Source organism: Pteropus alecto, unplaced genomic scaffold (assembly GCF_000325575.1).
Source record: "Pteropus alecto unplaced genomic scaffold, ASM32557v1 scaffold33, whole genome shotgun sequence".
NCBI lineage: Eukaryota > Metazoa > Chordata > Mammalia > Chiroptera > Pteropodidae > Pteropus > Pteropus alecto.
The window spans coordinates 3,000,101-3,023,761 of NW_006435762.1; the positions used below are offsets into that span (position 1 = coordinate 3,000,101).

General features: G+C 34.2%; 1 protein-coding gene, 1 non-coding gene and 1 pseudogene across 11 annotated transcripts in view; 2 read left to right on the forward strand and 1 right to left on the reverse strand.

Moving 5' to 3' along the window:
* PHC3 (polyhomeotic homolog 3) overlaps positions 1-23,661 on the reverse strand; it is an 80,874-nt gene that overhangs the window by 48,477 nt on the left and 8,736 nt on the right. For all 10 annotated transcript variants that reach the window (XR_003046032.1, XR_439155.3, XR_001516781.2 and 7 more), the window contains exons 5-7: positions 11,121-11,279; positions 9,001-9,099; positions 2,266-2,512 (exon numbers count right to left, since the gene is read on the reverse strand). Coding sequence is in view for 5 of the 10 variants with exons in the window: in XM_006910819.3 (XP_006910881.1) it covers positions 2,266-2,512; positions 9,001-9,099; positions 11,121-11,279 (505 nt within the window). In the remaining 5 variants the exon portion in view is untranslated. The remainder of the gene's footprint in view (positions 1-2,265; positions 2,513-9,000; positions 9,100-11,120; positions 11,280-23,661) is intronic.
* Positions 4,909-4,993, forward strand: LOC112479071. The gene has a single exon (XR_003046039.1). It is a non-coding gene; the product is annotated as a small nucleolar RNA SNORA40 (small nucleolar RNA).
* On the forward strand, positions 18,622-18,737 carry LOC112479061 (annotated as a pseudogene).

Here is a 23,661-nt window from a genome sequence, read left to right on the forward strand (position 1 = left end):
AGCAGAAAAACTAAAAGGGTGGGAAAATATAGCTTTTGACTTTCTAAAAAATACAAGTTGCTTTGAATAACTGTAGCATAAGGCTTGAAGGAATTTTAACAAATTTATAACTCTGATAGCTGCAAAAGTTTATGTGATTTAGGATGTTCCATTTGGTTTAGTTTCTAATCAACGACACCATGGAATACTGGATTTTGGCTAATACACATAAGATCTGAATTTGGAATTGCATTTGTCCTGAGACTCTTTAATGGTTTCAGCTTTCTGGTCACCTCCATACCTACATAAAATATTCCCATCAGAATAAGGGAAATTATCACACTATCAATAAAGGGGGGAAGAATAAGTGTCAACTAGAACCAGGTATTGATAATTCAGGGAGACCGAAAATCTGAAAATAGATCTCCCTTGCTTGAACTAACCCTAAAAGATTTCCTAGCTTTCTCTGAAGGCAGTATTCCCTTTGCAAGGAAATTAACTTACCCTCCTTTATCATCTATGAAAACTAGGGCATCACTAAAAACTGTCCCATGAGCAGTCATTCCAAGCACAGTAGGTCACTGCTGCCTCCTCACTGACCCCTATCAACATTGGCCAGAGACCGGTTTGAGGCTAAGAATACTCTGGATAATTCAGTATAAAAATCCTGTTGTCAAGCCACAGAGAGAGTAGGATCTTGCACACAGACGTGTATAAAAAAATTCACATCTAACTATACTATGAATAAATTTATTAATTTAAACATTATAACAAAGTCTGCACTTAATCTAGGTTTAAGCATAAGCAGTGATACCTAATTAGTAAAAATGGAAAAAACTGTGCTATAACTTCCACAATTCATATGGAAAAAAATCAATTATTAATCCAATAAATATTTACTGTCCACCTATTGTAGATCAGTACATGTAAGGTAACAGTGCCCTCCAGATAAAAGGATGAAAAGGTGAATGTGAAGAAAGATTGCAAGAGTTCATAAATGTAAACTGCCAGACACATAAGTGCTCGATATTACTATCCTACCCTCAAAGAATTTACTATCTAATAGAAAAGCTAAGATCAGTTAGTATATAAATAACTATAAAAGAAAAAGTACTATAAAGGAGCATAAAAATGCTATACAGCTTCAAAGTAATGAGAGATTTCTAACTAGGGGAATCAAACTATTCCAACATTTTGAGACTGGGTGATGTAGAGAATGTTAGCAATATTAGCACAGAGGAAACATGAAAAGAGAAATAGGTTTAGGTGGAGAAAAATCAGACTCTGGTAGTGTAAAACGAATCCTTAAAAGTAATGCAGAGTTATAAAAGGATAGAAAGAAGATGCTTACCTGATGAGGTTGGATCAAAAGAGGATTTTTTTTTTTAATGAAACAAAAGTGAAGTGTCTAGCCCAGTGCGTAACACACATACACATACTTTCAATAAACAATAATTACACTAGTATTAAAATATGTGCAGATATATTAAGAATAGGGGAGACCTAAATCTTGAGAAGCAAAGGAAAAAATCCAGCATGAGGGAGACAAAAGATACAATAATAACTACAAGAGAAGATCATAAGAAGGTAAAAAAAGATGCAATCGATGATAAAGTAAATAGTGCTAACTTTAAAGAAGGCAGATAATTCCTTATCTTATTAGACATGAAGAAAGCTCAACACTGAGAAATTCTGAGATGAACAGAAGAGATAGTAATGAAACTCACTCTGGATGGCCCCAGCATTTTCAGCATGAGAACCCTGTAACAAGGTTATCTGTAAATAGCAGACGAAGTGCACGTGGAATTCAAAGATTAACAACAATGAAAATGACTTAGTTGATTCTCTAACATCTTCTTCTGAGACGAAATCAGAGATGGAAAAAAGGCAATGTAGTAAAGAAAATCATTATGCATAATTCTTATTTTTGGAAAGTGATAAATTTTCACCTATGACAACTAGAGCATACTAAATAAGCTACAGACAAATCTTGTTGTCAAAGCAATAAAAAGTTTTGTTGCTATAATGAGAGACCAGCACATAAAGATGTTATTCAAATGTCGACTGACCAAAAAAACCACTATTTTATTATTGTAATTTGTCTTAGCTATTGGACTCTTTTGATTTTTTTTCAATATTGAAATGTTCTTTTTCTTAACTTAAGAAATGCACATTTTAAAATATTTTAAAAGTATCATTCTTGTTCCAGCAATGAACATCTTTTGTTTTGCTCTGCCTGCTAAGAAAATGAATAATGCAACTATTTTCAACAAAGTTTTATCCCACCTGGTGCTATTAACTGGTGAATACTTGATGTCCGGGTGACAGCTGTGCTTCGTGATTCCAGACTTGGACTTTCTCCTTTCTTATTACTTTCTGGAGAAGGATCTCGTTGGCTGATTTTAGAGCTGGTCACTGTTGTTTTGTTATGACAAATTGTCAATGACTGAGTTTGACTAGTGCTTTTTGGAGGACCATTCTGAGAGCTAGATAATACACCCAACTTCTGGCTGCGTAATGTTAAATTCTGAACCTGAGAACCACATAACAAAAAATAAGGATGAAACAAGTGATATTAACTGATGTGGTAATCATTCCCATTATAACAAAATGACAACACATTTTTAGTATGCTTTTCATACATAAAGCACCAAGCACTTGAAACAACTAATTAATCCTGAAGGAAAGGGGAGTTATTATTCTAAGTAATCTTATCTTAAATATTAAGTGGCATTCATAGATAAATATATAGATAATATACGGCAAATGAACTATGAATATGAGTAAATTACTCTGCAACATATTGCATTTTAGTTATCAGCTGGGAGACAGCCAAAGAGAAGGAGGAAGAGCAAGGTCATTCCAGAAAAGGGGAAAACTTGAACAAAGTTGCAAAGGTGGGAGAGCCCAGGGTGTACAGGGTAAAATGAGCAACTCCTTCAACTTCAGTCTCACTTCTCCATGCCAGGACTGTGAAATATTTTAAGGTTAAAAGCACCTCATAAACTTGTGAGAAGTTACTACACGTAATTAGGAGAGTATGGGTACAATATTGTTGTCTTAATAAAGATGAGATACAGGTAACCAAAATAAGTTACCAGCTCTAAAGAGATTATAAAGAAACACTAATCTTGTAAGAAAACAAGTTCATCAAATTACCTACTTTATTGTGATAATTATATGAAGCATTTCTCATTAACTCCTATTTTAAGGTAAGTTAAATTTTGTTGTTGTTACAGAATACTCACATGCCTGTGAGAACGGAGACCTCATGAACTGAAAAGATTGTGCATGGCCTTGAAATGGTTTCTGTGATGGCTCCTGTCAATATCCCAGGCTATTCTAAACACTGCCAGTCTGTATGGTGCCAAGGATTATCCCAATTACTCTCTCCTGAAGTTTATAACACTTCCAAACAGCAAAGCAGAAAATGCCTCTCCAATAGTTGTCTAAGTTTTTGCCTATCTGGAATGAATGCACCAAATACATTTATGCTAGCACTGGCCCTGGGAGGGAAATTGAAGTAAGAGATTCTAATGTGACAAAGCAAATGATAGATTGGGACTTTATCAATATTCTTTAGTTTCATGTGTGTTCTGTCTCTACAACTGTATCATTAACTGATACTCAAAGGCTTTACTTTCTCTTTCCCAGTACTAAATGCAGTGTTCAGCCAATAGCAGGCACTAAACAAATGTTTACTTCAGAGCATTTGAGGTTTTAATAAATTCTATCCTAAGCTACTGAAAGAATTTTCTAAGTGAGACCATATAGAGTATCTTCTCCGATTTTTGTCAAATATTTCATAGCAATATAAGTGGACCAAAAACTGCTGTATTATTGAAATTTAATGCAAAAATAAAATATGCTAAAATCTATATTTCTCATCTTGCCACTCAAAGCCCTCCAAAGTCTAGGCCCAAACTACTTCAAGTCCCATTTTCCACCACTCCAGTCCACAGTTCTCATATTCTACCCAAAATGTTCTGCTCACTCTTATCCAAACTGCCTTGCCTTCCCTTCATTTAGAGCCCTGCTCAAGTTCCCCTTGCCTAAAATGCCCCTCTTCCTCAAAGCTCTTTCAAGGCTCAGTAAAAATCCTACTCACTCTCCCAAAGAAACTTCCCTGAAGTCTCTGGTTAGAAATCATTTCTCTTCTCCTATATAATGCTTTTCTCACAGAATCTGGATCATATCGGTTTACAGAACTGACAAATGTCTAGCTTATTTCAGAATTACTCATATCTGTCTGTGAAATGCTGAGACTCTGGCTGGCAGGCTCTCACATCTCTGACATTCATTTTTGTACACCCCACAGTTCAGTGCTGCATAAATAATAGAAACTCCAGAAGTCTGAGGTATAGAGGAGAGGTATACTCCTCTATCAGAAATATAACATGGAACTTTTTTTGGGGGGGTGGGGAGGGATGGTAAGTATTTAGTTCTATTTATGGTCTTCTTAGGCTAACATTAAAATCTGTTCACATTTAACCAAAAAATCTCAATGAATATCTAAGATACATTAAAATCTTAAAAACTTGAGAATTTGAAATTTTTCCTTCAAATGAAAAGCATATTCACAATGTAAATGAAAATTTGACACAATGAACCCTAAAATCTGCAGCAGTTCATTCCTATAGAATAATATACTCTTTTCTTCTAATTTTCCATTTGTTTTCTGGAATTCTGAAAGAAAATGTATATGTGTGCATTTTATATATTATACACTACATATAAACAGATTTTAGACTATGGCTAAAATATCTATGGTCATCTTGGCTTAAACAATTGCAACAAATTTCAAACATGTAAACTATACTTCTAAAGTATATTACACATTAATTTAGCTATTAATAGAAAGATCACATAATCAGATTTCCTTGACAGAGCTTCACTTTTAAAAAGAACCCACCCTTTCTAAATAAAGAATATAAAGATATGAAAAATAAATCCTCTTTTGCAACCCAGAACTCATCATTCAGTATGAGTTTTGAAACATACAAGAAGGAACATGATTTAAAAGAAAAAAGAATATTAGGATATTCTAATGTCCAACTTTCATTTCATCTAACTTTTCCTATGATCAAATTATTTCATTTGGATCTAACAAATAATGCATGAATAATCGTACCATCCCTTCTTTGCAGATGAGGAAACTAAGAATTAATTCCACATTGCTAGCTGAAGAGCTGAGTTTCTAGATTTTTAATCCAAAGGGCTGTTTTCTCCTCAATTCTAACATTTCCCAGATAGCCATGATAATAAGATATCTTACTTTGCCATAATCATACTTTTAGTCCTATGATATCTTTTTGAAAATCACATTTTTTAAAACTAAAAAAAAATTTTTGCATGGTGGAAAGAAGGGATGGAAGATTTAAAATAGTAAATAAGGGTAGGATATTCCAATTTTCTCATTTCTGACAATATGCTATAAATAAATATTAATACTAAGAAAAAATTAACTTATACTGACTTCTATCAGTTAAAAATATTAAAATAAAACTTCGAATTTGGTATTTCTCAATTACAAACTGTTTTTAAAAACTGAAAATACTAGCTTTAAAATCAACGAATTAGAGCACAAATTTTTCAAAAATAAAAACCATGAACTTGAGGAAAGTGACCACAAGAATATTGAAGGTATTAGCATCACCTACCACTGCCAGCCTCATTCACTACCATTTCGAAAGCACAGCAGAGAAAAACATTTGTCGAAAAATTCCTAAAGGTTAATCCATTCCTTTGGTTCTTCAAAGTTTATCCTTGAATTAGGTCAGATTATCACAGAGCCACATACCTGGATCACATCAAACTGAAGTCACTTTCATAAATTACTTTGACTATGTTCATAATGCTATTAAAGACATCGTAAGATGTTTTCTCCATAAGAATCCACAAGATAGACTGTGCTCTAGAGCACGTTAGTTGTATTTTCCTAATAACTGGTTTATTTTACCTTGGAAACTGTAAATCCTTTAAATGGCTGCATTTCTCTCTTTACCATTAGCTACCTCAAAGCTAAGAACCAAATTTGTGACTCATCTTTTGAGAATGTATAACGAAAATAGTAATTAATGGCATGTGATATCTTTAAGTGCCAGGTAGTTAAGCTAGGTACTTTATGATTTTTGTCTCATTTATTCCCTGTAACAACTATGAGCTATTATTTCTACAGTGAAGAAATTGAGGCTTAGCACAGGTAACAATAACAGCTAACATTTAGTAAGTGCTAGCTATGTACCAGACACTGTTGTTTTTCACTTAACATATTTAATACTTACTATAACCCTATGAAGTACACATTATAATTATTTTCTAAATATTTGTTTTATATTGTTGAAACAGGCAAGAGATTAAGGATATACACACTGAGAAAGCGGTAGAGCATGTATCTCATATTAAATAACATCTGGCTTTAGAGTCCAAAGTTATAAACCCTATGCTCTACTATGATCTTGTCTAAAATCGATCAACTACCAAGTGACAAAGCTGGCAATTACTGCTAAAGTCAGAATATGAACCCAGATACCCCTATTCCCTCCCTTGGAAAAAAAGTACTAATGAGTACCTATAATGATCCAGATACTAAACATACATATCACTCATTCTTCGACTTAGGCCCTGCGAGTATGTATAACTATTAGAGATGATTGGTAACTTGTCTAAAGCCATATATTACTAGTAAATGACTAGAGTGGGAGTTGAACTTAAGTGCATGCAGGACTTCATGCATGTAATCTAAATAGCTACTTCACTCCTAGCTCCATGCCACTTTCCTTTATTTGTGTTTTTCTTGCATGTTTTCAATTTATCTTCTTTTATTGTATGTATCTTATAACTCAATTAAAATTTTATCTGGGACAAAGTATAAATAAGAAATAAAATTTAAAATATTCTGGAAATTGATCATTATCTAGCTCTATTAGGTTTTAATAAACCGAAACAAAACAATAAGATCACCACTTCAATAAATCTATTCCACAAAGAGACATATAAAAGTTTAGAGCTGAAAAAATCTTAAAGTTAACAAAGACAAAGTTCTCATTTTGTAAATATGTTGGAACTGAAGTCCAACAAAGGGAAGGAATTAAGGAGGGTCACAGAGCTCGTTAGGAGAAACCCGAGTTTAACTGATCACCATCTTTATGTGCTGATATATGAAAACTGGCCTTTATTATTAAATAATATATAAAGAGGTTTTATAAATAATATATAAAGAGGTTTTATAAAAAGTACCAAAGATTATTATTACTCATTTTTTGCTTTTTACCAGAAGACTGAGACTACTAAATTAAAAATAAGAAGCCAAGGATGACCCTAAGATACACCAATTTCTACCATATATAGTCTAAAACATTAACTAGGGAAAAATATCAAATTATTTTCATACAAAGTAATATTCTACTCAGTCATTTTAAATTAAAATTTACTCAATACATTTTTATCAACTTTAATGAGGTGTAACTTACATATAATGAAATGAACAAACCAGTTTGATGAGCTTTGATGTCTATATACCAGGTTACCACCACCCCAATCAAGATATAGAACATTTTCATCTCACTGAAAGTTCACTCATGCCTCTTCCCAATCTCCCCAACCTTCTGCCCCAGGCCCACCAACTGGATTTTTTTCACTTTAGTTTTGCCTGTTCTGGAATTTCATATAAATAGAATCAGAGTATATATACTCTTTAGTGTCTGGCTTCTTTTGCTAATTATAATGTTTCTGAGATGCATCAGTAGTTTGTTCTTTTTTATTTCTGAGTAATAACTCACAATTTGTTTATCCATTCACCAGTTAAAGGACATTGGTTATTTCTAGTTTGGGGCTATTCTGAACAGAGCTATGCATATTTATGGATATATATCTACATGAATACATGTTTTCAAATGTCTCATGGCAAACATCTACAAGTGGAACTGCTGGGTCACATGTTAAGCATATGCTTAACTTTATAAGGAACTGATAAACTGTCTTCCAAAGTGGCTGGACCACTTTACATTCTCACTAGCAATGTAGGAGGGTTGCCCCACATTCTCACCAGTCTCCTTCATATCAGCCATTCTAGTGAGTGTGCAGTAATATCATTATGGTTTTATTTGCATTCCTATAATGATTAATGATGCTGTGCATTTTTTCATGTGCTTATTGGCCTTCTGTATGTCTTTTTCTGTTAAGTCTTCAAATCTTTTCTCCATCTTTAATTGAGTTGCTCATGATCTTATTATTAAGTTGTAAGCATACTCTGTATATTCTAAATACAAGTCATTCGTCAGATACATGTACTGTAAACATTATCCCTCAGTCTGTGGCTTGCCTCTTCATTTTTGTAACAATGTTTTTTGAAGAACAGTTTTTAATTTTGATAAAGTCCAATTTGTCATTATTTTCTTTTATGGTTAGTGCTTTTTGTGACCTAAGAAAGCTTTGCCTACTCTAGAGTCGTAAAGATATTCCCTACGTTTTCTTCTACAGGTTTTATAGTTTTGGCTATTATCTTTAGGTCTACCTTCTACTTCTAGTTTTATATTTGTGAATGGTGTGAAGAGAAAGTTAAGGTCCTTTTTTCCTGTAGTACCAAAGTTATATTCAATATTCTATTCATTTTTTCATTGAATATTCTATTCAATTTTTTTAATTTAAAATTTGCCCAATTTGATTCATTTTTAAGCTTAAAAACCATCTGACTTAGTTGTTAGATAACTGCTTACAAAAGAATCTACACAAAAGAATACATCTCACTTAAGAGAAATATGTCTGCTTTACAATAAAACTAAACATACAATGTCATAGCAAAAACTCATTTCACTAATGTTACATAACCTAGGTATCTGTTTAATGGTATTATAATTTTTATAGAAAAAAATTTCTTATTATTGTATTTTATTAAATTTCAATCTGAAATGTATGACAAAGAGCACTGAATCCATCAGTAACTTAAGCACAAAAATATGTTTATCTTTAACCTGAAGATCCAGACCTCAAGTACCACATTATGAAGCTAGACAAGCTCACCTGAGTAGCTGCAGACTGACAGGAAGATGACGATGACGACGAGACAACAGGAATGTCAGACTGTACAGCAGCCACAGTGGTAGCGGGTGTGAAAATCAGCTGTACAGACAGAAAAACCAAAAAAATACCCTAAGACAAAAGAACATGTCTCACACACAATGTATAGCAGGCAAGAGACTGAAATCTGTGACAGAAAGACAATGCAGTTTAGGACTTCCTCCTAAGCAAAAGGGTTTACATGACAAAGAGAAGTTTCTGATAATAGAGAACTCAAAAAAAAAAAAAAAAAAGAAATCAAACATTTTTGAAACAGCTCATGATTCTGATGAGTAGAAAAATAAATCAGTGCTCAAAAAAGAATACGTATTTTGGTAATATGAAATCCTCATACCAAATTCTGCCCCAAATAAGCTATTATATTTAAACTTCTCCCAACTCAAAACTACTGTGGCAGGATTAGACAACCACAGCCACGACTCTTGAATACAAATTAAATTTGAGAAACATGAAAATAAACACCCAAAAGTCTGTTCAGTCCTGTTTATCACAAAGGATAACCATGCCACTATTTCACTATCATATTTCACTCAATTACATAGGATCTGCATTACAAACCTAGGTTGCCCTTTATTTTAAAATTACCTATAAAGAAAAATTCATTCTAAAAGTAAATGCCACAACATGTCAAAATTCAACAACAAAACAGCTTGCAAAAAAGCTTCACATAAAAAACTAATAATAAAGGAAGGAAAGACATACTCGATTTATTTACTTATAATCATCTCTTTTGAACTGACTTTTTCAATACTAAAACAGAAGACCATTAATTTAAAAAGGCAATACAATCTACCCAGGGATTATCCAACCCAACTTAGTAAATTATGACAGTTGTTTCAAAGAATGTGTAAATACTTTATTTCAAAATTGCCTAGAGTTAATCGGTTCTTCAAAAACCATTCCTGTTTAAAATTACTAATCACGGGATCTTTTAAACTTCAGTCTTTTATATATTAAATTTAAGTGAATTAAACAACAAAGTATAACTTTCAGGAGAAAGTAATTTCCAGAACATATAGCTGAAAGCACTAAACCTAAAGAGAAGATGTTCTATTTAGCTTAAATCATATGAAACTGGCAAAGGATCAAAAACAGTCAAATTACAACCATTTCAAATGGTTCAGCCTAATTTTAAAGCATATTATTAATTAAATAAGATTTCATGGGGGTGAAAAATCCAGAAACATGGTAATAGCTACTGAATAATCTATAAATAAAAGGTGGGTCATGTCATTGCTTTCTGTTAGAAATATGATGGGAAACTTTCTTTGCAATATTAGTTGAAATCTGGGGATCCAGATATATATATTCAGTTCATCGGACAAAAAAATAAAAAAATATATATTAGGGCCAGAGCTTTTTTCCAGCTATCTGTATAGACATCAAATAAAGTAAATGTCAACCAATTTCTACATTCCTTAAAGAAGCTGAACAGTTAAATTAGGAAATCAGTAGGTACTAAAATACAAAATAGCCAAATTAACATTCTTATATTAATAAAAGATCAAAATGAGTACAAAAACACAAATCACCTTGCGGAATTTGAGATGGAAATAACCAAAGCTAAGAATTATCTGGTAAATTACCAGGAATTCCAATCCAGATTTCAGAAGATTCCACAATATAAATTCGAACAAAGTTAACAACCAAGTTAACATTTCTATTTCATCGAATCTAAGATATCAAAGATACACAATGCTTTTATATATCACCAATTATAACTGTAAGATGCCATCAATTATAAAATGCATCTCAATTTCAGAGATGTTAAAATGTGAAAAAAAGTTTGACATCAATGAAATTTGCTATTAAAAAATAATCACTATGTTACAGAAATGTTAGCTCCCAATGTTGTTAATTACTATTTGATACACCAAGAAGGCCTACTAATTAAAAGTAGAATTTTTCATGACATAAATGTACAAGGGCTAAGCACATGCACATAAAAAACTGTTAAACATTTCTTAAATATGAAAAATGTCTCCAATTGCATCAAATGAAGAAACATTTTGATCTCTCTCAAGTCCTTGAACACTGAAAAAATTTGGTAGCTCACATCTTACCATCTGAGCTCGCAGATACATTTGAGCTTGGCTTGCCGTGAGGGTAGGGGAGGTACTCCCTAGTAACATAGTCTGTTGGGTAATACTGCCGCTGGTAGAACTGGAAGCCTGGGAACGGCTTATTAACTGTGCAGGTGTAGGAGAAGTGGAGAGGTTGATCTAAGGAAGAAAACATATTAGGTCAAAGGCTTCCATTTCTTGCTTCCATGTCACTGAATTTCATCAAGTTGTAGTCAGACAATCAATGGTATAAACAGTGGTAAAGAAGAGGGCTTCATCTTTAATAGATGGTCTCCCCCGCCCCTCCCCTCCTGCTTTGGGCAATTATTTGCACATATGAAAACTGACGGTGTTTACTGATTAGTAATTAGAACAATTTTAAAGGACATCCTCAACGTGTCTCAATAAGATTCCAGTTTCTTAAAATATCGTTTTCACAATCTCCCCAAAATTAAGGCTAATGTTCTATTATTTTAATATTCCACATAACTTAAAACATTCAAATCAACAGTTTACACTATTTTGTCAGTTTTTGTCACATTCTGAGGGGTTTATGAAGTAAACAAAAATTAAAACAGATAATCCTTTCATATATATAAAAACATACATGTAATATATAATTAGTATAACGTTCCTTCTCAAAAGCTCTGAGAGAAGAAAACTACAATTGCTACTTGTTGAACAGATGGAAAAATCCTAAGTATTTGTTATAAAGTTAAGTTATAAACACTTTTAAAATTTAAAACTGTATAGTCTATTTCTAGGATATATAAGAGACTAATATCTGTTAAAGAATAAACTAGTGCACAGTCTATTTCTAGGATACATAAGAGACTAATAACTGGTTGTATCTGTGAAGGCACACTGGGTGGGGTAGGTAGGGAACAGGGCGAAGGAAGACATGTATGCCCTTTTTTGTCTTTCCAATATCATACCATATGCATGTAATATCCACTTTAAAAATAAATAATATTTTTAACAATAGTAATATAATTTGACCTCAAATTATTTTTGTGGATAAAGTGGAGAATAAAATTAAGAAATCATTTACTAGACTTTTGATTCAAGCAATAAGGCAGAATGGACTAATACATCCTTGTGCCACATGCACTCTCTGAAATGCCAGATCAACATGAAAAATTAGAATATACAGCTGAATTCAAAAAAGGGAAAGGGAGAAGGAAATTTCTAGGTGCCAGAAAGGAAAAAACTCAAAGATGTAAAGTTCCAGTTGACACCAAAACAGTCTCAGGGGATACTGGCCTATAGATATAGAATACCTGATTTTGAGCCTATTTCATAGGATAGTTGCAGGTAAATCCCCTATTTTGAGCCAAGGTCCTCAAAAAGGTTGTTCAATATGTGAAAAAGGAGCTGAGAAACAAGAAAGAAGCTTGCCATCTGCCTTGCTCCCAGAAGAGGGTAAGAGGCTCCTGTAAGAATCAAAACTCCAGGCTTGTGCCATGTGAGGGTACAGAATCAAAATTTACACTACCTGTAGAGTTCCATAATCCATCCCAAACATTAGCATTTGCACTAGTCCAGGACATTTGTTAAAGTGAACAAGTGACTGGAGGATGCTGAATGAAGACTATACAGGAAGACCTCTTGCTACTACTTTTGTAACTTCCTTTGAGTCTATAATTATTTTAAAATAAAAGTTTTTTTAAAACTTTTTTGTTTTTGAAAACAAGAGTTGGTTAATTCTCTAAAATTGCTGTATCTCTTAAGTATTTAATTTTAATAAAATTTTTAAACCTGTAATTCAGTACAGAAACACAATATAATATACAGAATTAGTCTGCAGTCTGGCTTTTACTTCTAGCACACCAGTAAAACCCCACTAGCAGTAACCACCGATGCCCTCTATCAACAAATTCAGTGATGCTTTTCAGACCATTCCCTCTCAACCCTCTTTACCAGCTCTTCTTTCAGGCTCAACCCCCAAATATTCATGCTTTGTTCTCAACACTTTTCTTCTTGAATTCCTAGATTATCATATCTACTCCCATAGTTTCAAAGACTTCAATCCTGATGACTCTCAACCCCTGATGACAAACTCTTATTCTGAGTTCCAGCTACAAATACCTACAGAACACATCTTTCTGGAAGTCTCTTACCAACTCAAACTAAAGATGTTCAAACACCAAACTCATCATCATTCCTTCTTAAACCACCTTCTCCTCAAATGGAAACTGGCATTTCTAAAATCTTCCAAAGCAAGTTCCTCCCTCTCCTTTACCCATGTGTCTTATTGTTTCTACACTTTTATTCTCCTTGTTTTCATCTTGATTTTTAATCACTTAGTTTGAGAATCTGGGCACCTGGCACTTTCATTTGGATTACTTAAATAGCTGCAAATTGATCTCCCTAACTTGGAATCTTGCATCCTCCTACTTGCCAGATAACTTTTCCCTGATTTTACTAATATTAGTCCACCACTTAAAAATATTCTGGATAATGTTCAACCTCCCCTGACTCTCTAGCATCAGCTCCTTCCACTTCTCCATACACACCCTTCACATTAGTCATATGAAGCTATTTGCAATGTCATGATGTCTCAGACCTATATAGCCCTGGTAACAATGCACTAGGACTGAACTGATCACCCCCTACCCATAAACCCCACCCCATTACCATCTATATAGTAACAACTCCCTCTCAAATATATTCTGCTCTAATAGAGAGCAGACATCCCTACATCCCATAGTAGAACTCTCCTTTTTGCCTGTTATCTTCCATATACTTCTAGCATATACTTATACCTCATTCTTCTAAATAATTTCCTTAAGGGTGGGGACCATGTGTTATTCATCTTTATATATCCAATATCTATAAAAGTGCCTTCATTCAATAAGTTAATTAAGTTAATAAAAGTCAGGTTATTTTAAGGCATACTTCACTATTTTAATGTAATATATAAGCTCATGACAAAGAGCATCTATGTATTCAAGAGAGAAAAAAAATTGTTATAGCCCCTAACTAAGCAGAGTAAAAATGCATATAGTGTGGTGATATTAGCACAACTATATTTTTTATGTGCTATATATTATTAATAATCCCCCACGACCTTATTCTTTTTCTATATCACTCCATAAATACATACTTTGGATAAAGCCTTGCTCCAAAGATGAAATCACTTAGCAGAATAAAACTGTACCCAGGTTTTCTGACTCATGTATTTTGACATTCAGGGGGCTTTCCTATATCCTGAAAGCTCTAATTTGGGTCATTCTGTAGTAATAATGCCTTGGCACTTTTTTTTTCAGTTAGTGATGAAAAGTGGGAGGAAAAAAGGGAGGGAGAGAGGGAGAGAGAGGCTGGCTAACTGACTCTAGTAAAGACAGACCACACACTCCTTAAACAAAAACATAATAAAAGTCTTTTTAAAAAATGACTGGCTGATAGCCAAAATATGTGAAAGTACTCTTTAAGGAAGTAGAACACAAAGTACAAAGAGAATGCTTTTCTTAAAAAAGAAAAAAGGAAGTAAGAAAACTAAATAGTAACTTCCTAACCACCTGCATTCCACTTTGTCTAAGTTATGAGACCAAAGGACAAATATGTTTATTTTTACATTTCATGTAGTAAATAACATTTCAGGCAGTGCCTACTAAAGAATGCCCAACCCATGAGAGCAAGGAGATCAGTGCCTACCTCTGCACGAGGCCCATCTCCACAGCTGGCCTGACTTTAGAAACTTCCCTTCCTTTCCACAACTGATAAGGCTCTTCTCTATTTTCTGCTTTGCTCTGCTGACCTGAATCAGATGCTCTTAACTTTTTCCATTACTTTCTCTGTCAATTCCATCCCAAGACTCTTAATTCCTTTTTACTTTAAAGCCCTGGCCAATCCTGGCACCTCATACCTCAAACCCTATACTTCATAAAGAAACTTTAGCCCTATTACTGGAAGCTCTTTCCCCACTGGCACTAATTCCAAGAGTCACCAAGTCTGACAAGAAAAGCCACTTAATGGCCAACCACCTCTTGGTGCCTCCAAAAGAAGGTTACACAGAGTCTCTGGCCCAAAGTACTCCCTAAAGCCAAAGCCCAATTGAGAGCCATTGCTACCATTTGACTGGTCAGAATCAATCAAGTATATCTACAGAGAGACGCAGTACACAGACATTAAAAGAATGATGTATACATGTATTAAAGGTCATGAAAATATCTTAATGACCCATTGTTGAGTGAAAAAACTGCAGAATAACATGTAAAGTATAATCCCACTTACATAATTACATACAAATCTCTATGTGTATGTATATATACATATCATTTGAGAAAAACATGTTGAGAGAAAATGACTGCACTGTATAATACACACAATAATGCAGAGTAGTTCCCCCTTATCTGTGGTTTCACTTTCTGTGGTCAACAAGTCCAAAATTACTAACTGGAAAGTTCCAGAAATAAACAATTCGTAAGTTTTAAATCGTGTGTCAGAGTAGCATGATGAAATTTCACATTATTCCACTCTGTCCTGCCTAAAACGTGAATCGCCCCTTTGTTCAACACTGTACCCATTAATCAACTAGTAGCCATCTAAGTTATCAGATCAACTGTCGCAGTATCATAGAGCTTGTGTTCAAGTAACCCTATTTTACTTAACAGCCCCAAAGCCATTCACATAATTTTATTATAATTGTTCTATTTTTAGTTTTTGTTGTTAATCTCTTATCATATCTAATTTATAAATTAAACAATATCATAGGTTATGTATGCATAGGAAAAAACATAGTACATAAAGCGTTCTGTATTATCTGCAGTTTCAGGGATCCACTGGGTGTCTTGGAACGTATTCTCCGTGGATAAGGAGGGACTACTGTACTCATAAAACTGTATATAATTAGATTTCTCACACACACCCTGGAAGACTGGTCATCAAGATGTTAAAGATGAATAATGTCTACTAGGGGTAAAATTTGGGATGATTTATATTTTCTTTTTCAGTTTTTGTCTTTTCTAGGTAGGGATTAACTTCAGAATCAAGGAGGAAATGCTGTTTTCCTTTTTCTTAATGTTTACTTTGCTATATTGTTTTATCACTTTAGAGAAGCATAAAAATTTTCTTGCCTCATTATTAAGTGGGAATTTGTGAGTAATTCAAATATCTAGAAGTGTAAAACACTATATAGAAATTTCAAGTAATAATATCTACCCATGAAGGATGCCTTTTTTAAGGAATGTACATTTTTAATAATGAAATGAAATAAAATGCCTACACTATTAGAGAAAACCTTTAATTCTATTTTCTGCAATACAAGCTATAAAAACAACAGCAAAACAAATAAACAAAAAATCTCACAATTCCCCAATTGCTTTCAGATTTCGATACCCTAGAAAGAAAAGCTGCAATGTTGAAACATTAAAATATTGGAAGTAACTTAAAATATCCAGTAATTGAGATACAATGGTTATATAGGATAAAGCACATCCATACTGTGCAACACAGAGCAGCTTAAGTGAGATTGAGCTCTGTGTACTAACCTAAAAAAATCTCAAGACACATTGTTAAGTGTAAAAAACAAAATGCAGAATACCTACCTGTGTTTACTGTGTGTTTAAAAAAAATGTGTTAAATATACACGCACCTTTCTTTATGTTATATATGTCCATGATGCATAGGATCTGGAGAGATATCCAGCTAATTGGGGAGACAGAAGGACTGACAGGGAAAGGAGGCTGAAGGGGACTTAACACTTTTTTACTTTTTCTCTACTACTGGAATATTTTACCAGAATGCAGTAAAGATGCTCATGACAATATAAATATTCAGGTCACAGTTTTATTTTAGACTAGTAATAAGTTTTACAATAGGGTTCTAAGCTCAATCACTTGAAATTATATTTTTTAAAATTCTTCAAAAGTTTTAAAACTTAAAGTACCTCTTAAAATAGATAACAGAGGATGAGGACATTAGCAATAGAACACTGAGAATGATGTTATAAAGCAAGTAATTTTCTCTCAAATAAATTCGTAATGGATTCATTTATATGTGGTTGAGCTGATTTAGACATTTTTAGAGAAACCTGAACATTTTTAAGGTTCTTGATCTAAAAATAATTTCATTCACCCAATAAGTGTTACTCTTAGTAAATTTTTAAAAAAGAAAATACTAGATATGTATCCAAAAATACATAACAGAATATTCAATGCAGGTTGACTTATAATGACAAAATGAAAAAGAAAAAATTAAAACTGCCAGCAAGAGATAGAATATTATATAGCCATTATAAATCATGGTTATAAAACAATAAATACAGAGGGTAATGGTCTGAGCACACCCATTTGCTTTCTCTACTACTAAAACTCACTGCAATAAGAGCTAATACAATAACGAAAAAGACAAATCTGGACTCTGAGATATTCCATTAAGTGACCTGAGGTCTTCAAAAGTCATGAAAGCAAAAAGAGAGAGAGGGGTAGGAAGGGAGGGAGGAAGACAGGCAGACTTTTTTATATTATCCACATATTATCCACAGGCAATGTGTGATCCTTAATTAAATCCTAGATGGGAGAAAAGAGAATAAAAGGTATTTTGGAGACTCCTGAAGGAATCTAAATATCGCATATATAATAGATGTTATTTCTTAATATTAACTTTTTTAGGTGTGATATGGTACTATGGTTATTTAGGACAATCTCCATCTTGGACAATACATGCTAAAGTACTTTGGACTGAAGGGTCATGATGTCATCAACTTATTTTCAAATGATCAGGAAAATAGTGTATATGAAAATAGAGAGGGAGATACAGCAAATATGGCAAACTTAACAATTGGTATAGATAGCTACATGAAGGGTATGCAAAGGTCACTGCTTAGTTTTTCCATTTTTCTGTAGGTTTAAATATTCTTTTAAAAACTTGGGGATGAAAAGACATCATCAAACAAAAAACACAAATGAAGCAAAAAAAAAAACAGAGGAGGGTGCCATCTGTATCAAGATATTTCATCGTATTTCTAGACTCAAAGATGAGATCATACTGATGGAAGAAACAGAGAGCTGGAAGCTATAGTCCAGAATACATGAAAAAAATATACCGGAGTGAATTTAGACCCACAATTTAGAGACATGGAAGTAAAGTTAAGAAGTGAGGCTGGAAACTGAAGGCTTATCTACAGGTCTACCCATGATACAGATTTGCCAGTCATAACCCCACCCCTCTCCCACCTAGAATAGGCATTGAGACCTAGAAAGAAAGGCCTCCTCTAAGTAAAAGAACCACATGGACACTCGTACCTTGAAGTAATATTCTCCTTATTCTGAAACAGCTACTCAGCAGACTAATGGTCAGCTTCCTACCTGCATACCTTCAATATTAAACCTGTCAAAAATATATTCTTCCCACTGTCACCAACGCTGCTATTCCCCATGCAAATACAGAAATTCTAATCAGCCTTTCCACTAAGGAAAGAGGTCTACTGGGAGCAGACCGATCTTCAGAGCAATGGAAGAAACGCACCTTGATTAATATATATAGTCATTCTTAAATGGTCTACGGCCATGCCACCCTGAACAAGTCTGGTGTCTGATCTCAGAAGCTAAGCAAGGTCGGGCCTGGTTAGTACTCGGATAGGAGACCACCTAGGAAGACCAGGCGCTGTAGGCATAAATAATAATAAAAAATAAATAAATAAAAATAAATACATATATATAATCATTCTTAAATATAAGCAGAAAACCAAGCATTTTTAGAGAAAATTGCTTTCTCTTATAAGAGAAAAACCAGCAGCATGAAAGAAAAAGACCAAGATAGTTCCTAAGGAAAATAAATTATTCAGGAAACAGGAAAAAAAGGTGGTTTAAAATCTGGTAAGTATTGTAACAGAGATTCCAAAATATTTCATCAATACAGAAAAACATGATACTATGAAAAAATAAGAAAATGCTCTTAGAAATTGGAAATACAATGGCTGAACTAACTTTTTCTAAATATAAAAGTTTTTTAAAAAGGCAAGGAAATATCCCAAAACAGAGTAAAAAGATAAAGACAAAAAATGAGTAGAAAGCTAAAAGAAATAAAAGGATCAATCAAGAAAGACCAACATCCAGTTAAGGAGCTCCAGAAAGAAAAAACAGAGAAAACAGAAAGAAATATTTTTAAAAACTTTTTTAGTTTCATATACATGAACACTAAACATCTAGTTTTCATACTAAGAGAGTCCAACAAGTGTCCTGCACAATAACATCTAGATGCATCCTTATGAAACTCCAAAAAAGTTCAACAGGCAAATCTAAAATGATTTGTCTAGGCTGAAGAGAAAAAGAACCAACTGCCCCCAGAGGAATGATCATGAGACTTAACATCATCCTTGTCTTCAGCAATACTAAAATTTTTAAAACAATGGTCCCTGCTCTCAAATTTCCTAAGAAAAATTATTTTCAATGTAGAATTTATATAAAAATAATTATTTAAAAAGGTATGGGGAGGGGATTTTCAGGCCTATAAGGATTCTAAGTTTATCTTCCATGTACCCTTTTTAAGTAGTTATTAGAAGATATTCTATTAAAAGAAAACTCTTATCACAGTGTCCTTTGACTATTTACATTTCTGTATCCTGTAATACACTGTACCCTAAAACTTTCTTTCACTTGGAATCCTCAGCACTGAACACCATGCCTGGGACCAAGTGGGCATTCAAACAAGGAGGTACTGGCACAGATTATCCCCATGAGCATGGGAGAAAGCACAGAATCCTACTCAGAAACAAATTCCTGAAAGTAAGCACTGCTGTTTCAGGATCATGAGCGCATCATGAATCCTCTCCTCTGTAAATCCTACATATTTCTTAAAGTTCAGGTTAAGTCCCATACAAGATGAGTTCCCCAACTACTCCAATCCCCAAAGATCTTTTTTCTGTTAACTCCCACAGCATTTATCACTTAATTATATACTGTTATGTTGCTTACTATTTGATTTGTCTAGGCATAATTCTTTAAACGTATATTACTGTCCCTGAGGGAAGGGATTTTGACTCATCTGTACTCCCAGGGAAACTAGCACAATGTTGGAGAACAGATATACAGTACCTGCTAATTGGCTGCCTGTCCATAACTGGCAACAAAAGAATCTCATCACTGAGGTCAAAGTATATACACAATTTCTTCTATGACACAACTGCAGGCAATCAGAATATATTCTAAAATGATTCTCTGCATTGCAGATGATCAACTTGTAGTAATCAAGAATTAAAATTTTACGCATTACACATTCTAATTGATTATATGTCCAATAACTTCATCTTTCAACAAATATGTTCCACACCTGCTACATGACAGGCACTGTTTTTTATAATATATATATAAAGTACTTAAGAAACTCTGAAATAATATTAGATTAACATCTAAACTACTGGTTTTCAAACTTTGTTTTTAGAAAAACCTTTCCTCAAACTCAATCTTATCCAGAACTCCCAGATTCAAACAGATCACAGAACTGTTCTGTCTACAGCTTAGGGTAATGCCCAGAGCCCCATCTATCTTAGTCTGCTTGGGCTGCCATAATAAAGTACCATAGACTGTATGGCTTAAATAACAGAAATTTATTTCTCACAGTTCTAGAGGCTGGGAAGTCCAAGATCAAGGTGCCGGCCATAAGAGCTCTTGCTGGCTTGTAGATGGCCACCCTCTCACTGTGTCCTCCCATAGCAAAGAGAGATCTCTGGTGTCTCTTCCTCTTTTATGAGGACACCTGGTCTACTGGATCAGGGCTCCATCCCTACGACCTCACTTAATCTTAAATCACCTCCTTAAAGACTCTATTTCCAATATAGTCACATGGAGTTTAGAATTTCAACATATGGATTTGAGAGAGATGCAATTCAATGCATAGCACTATCTCTTGCATTTTCTCCTTGATCTAGACCCAGGGACATCTGGATGAAAGGACTAAAAACCATCTAATTAGACACCTTAATTTTCCATAAAAGAAAGCTAAGGTGTAAGGAGATTAAATGAATTGCCCTAAGTCACGTCACCAGTCAGTCATAGAATTAAGACTAGAATCCAGGTCCTTTGTCCCCATTCTACCAAACTTTCTCTCATGATACTCCACAACTGATAGTGAAGTCATCATGTATTCATGACTTGAATTTTCAATGATGCACAAGACATCACTAATCACCAAACCTCCCACATGAACTCCAAACTCATATGTCCAATGTCTACTCAACATATACAGGTGGGTATCTAACATACCCAACTTAAAATGTCTAAAACCAAACTCCTGATTTTCTTTTCCAACACCTGCTTTGGCAGATCCTTCCAGATGCTCAAGTTAAAATAATAGAGTTATCCTCAATTCTTCACCTTTCTGCACATCTTTCATTCATCCATCACCATTTCCTGGTAGCTCTACTTTCAAAACATCAAAATTTCTATAATAAAATACTGGAGAAAAAAATATTCAGAATGTGGCTAACCACTCCTCATCTCACTTGTCACCGTCATGGTCCAAGCCATGCATCTTTCTCTCTTAGATTACAATAACCACTTATCTGGTCTCCCTGCTTTTATCTTTGCCCCTTAGAACCTATTCTCAGCAATATAGTTAAGTTAAAATCTGTGTGAGATCACATCACTTCCCTACTGAAATAACTCTCCAATAGCTTCTGAACTCATGCCGAGTAAAACCCAAAGCTTTTATGATCTCATAATTGAATTACAATTATGTCTCTAACGTCACCTCTAAATCGTACTCCCACTCATTCCACTCCAGCCACACAGCCCTCTTTCCTGTTCCTTGAGCATGTTTGCCTCCTTCGCCTTCTTTCAAATGCTATCTTTATTAGCAGTACTTTGCCTGACCACCCTCATTAAAAATAGCAAATTCCTTCATCCCATTCCCCTTCCTTGCTTTATTTTTCTCTATAGTACTTACCACAGTTTGACATTTTATATACTAGCTGACTATCTGTCTCTCTCTAGCTCTATAAGGACAGAGATTTTGTCTGTTATGTTGCTATATTTCCAGCACCAAAAGGGTATCTGGCACATATTAAATGCTCAATAAATATTTGTGGATTGAATATTATGTATGAATGAAGTCATAAAACTGGGCTTCAAAAGCTCATTTGGTCTAGCACCGTAACTAGAAACCATTAAAAATAAGGTTTTTCCCTTTTTGACAGAATAGTATAGTGAATTAAAATCAAAACATCTGGGATTAATGTAGATTTTTCAGAGCTGAAAAACAACAAAGAAAGAGAAAGGGAATGAGATACAAACAGCCCTTGAGTCATTTAGAGATTTATGACTGCAATTTCCAGCCACATAATCCTTTCTGGCTGAAAATGCCCAAAGAATCTGAAGTATATACAGAATGATGGCACTTCCTTATATTAAAACAAATAAAATTAACCATAGGCCTATCTATTTACATTAGTATATAGAAATGCACAGTAATAAAGACAGGAAAGCTTCACACAAAAAAACTATGTCAAGGTAAAGGAGACTATTGAAGGGGGAAGTCACTTTTACTCTATACATTTGTATTGTCTGTCTCAGATAGCAATAGTATATTTTTTATTTAGGCAATTTAAAAATTAACAAAACAAAGTTTCAATCTTCCTCAGAGATAACCACTGATTAACAGTTTGTTGTGTATTACAGATTTTCTAGGAAGATGGAGTAGACATACTTTTCCCTATTCCTCCCCCTAAGTACAACTAAAAACCTTGCATGTTACATATAAAATAAACATTAAAACAATCCCAAAAGGTGGAGGTATGCAGATTGGCTAGAGACCTCAGGACACAGTGAACAACATTGGTTGTAAACCCCTTGGGTTTTCTTTTCATCTCATATAACCCAAACTTGGAGTTAAAGAAGTCGATAATCCAGAAACAGTGATGGATGCACGTAAATAAAGGCCCAATGGAAGACTGCTCTTTCCAGAATAAAAGACCAGGAAAGGGACAGCCTAGCAACATAGAAATCTTTTAGACAAAAATTTCTCTACTTCAGCCAAACACCACAGAAAACACTGTGGCCCCACCAACACCCACACCAGCAAAAACCTAAACTGCCACCTTCACCAGGCTATCATGAGGCGCCCAACCCCCACTCCCTCCAAAGGGTAAGTGTCAGAGAAGGCCAAGTTGAGAGCCAGGGCTTTCACCCCAGCCAAGCAGTAATAGACCACCACCACCAACAAACCCCAACACTGCAGTATCAGTGGAGACCATGTGGCGAACAGTTACAGGGCAGTCCTATCCCTCTTCTCCAGGAAGGCATATGTGGAGGCCTAGTGAGGAGCCAGAACTCTCACCTCTACTCAGCAATTACAGAGAGTACCCTCCTTGGTGTCAATGGAGACCAAGAGGGAAACCTGGACTTCTACTTCTATATGATAGTCACGAGGTGGCACATGCTCCCTTTCAGAAGTCAGCCAAAAAAGAAAGTTTAAATAAGATCTACAGTCCCATTACATAATAATGAAAACATCCAGGTTTCAATCAAAAATCATTCATCAAACCAAGAAGCAAAAAGACCTCAAACTGAATGAAAAGCAATCATCATAAAAATGCTTTGAA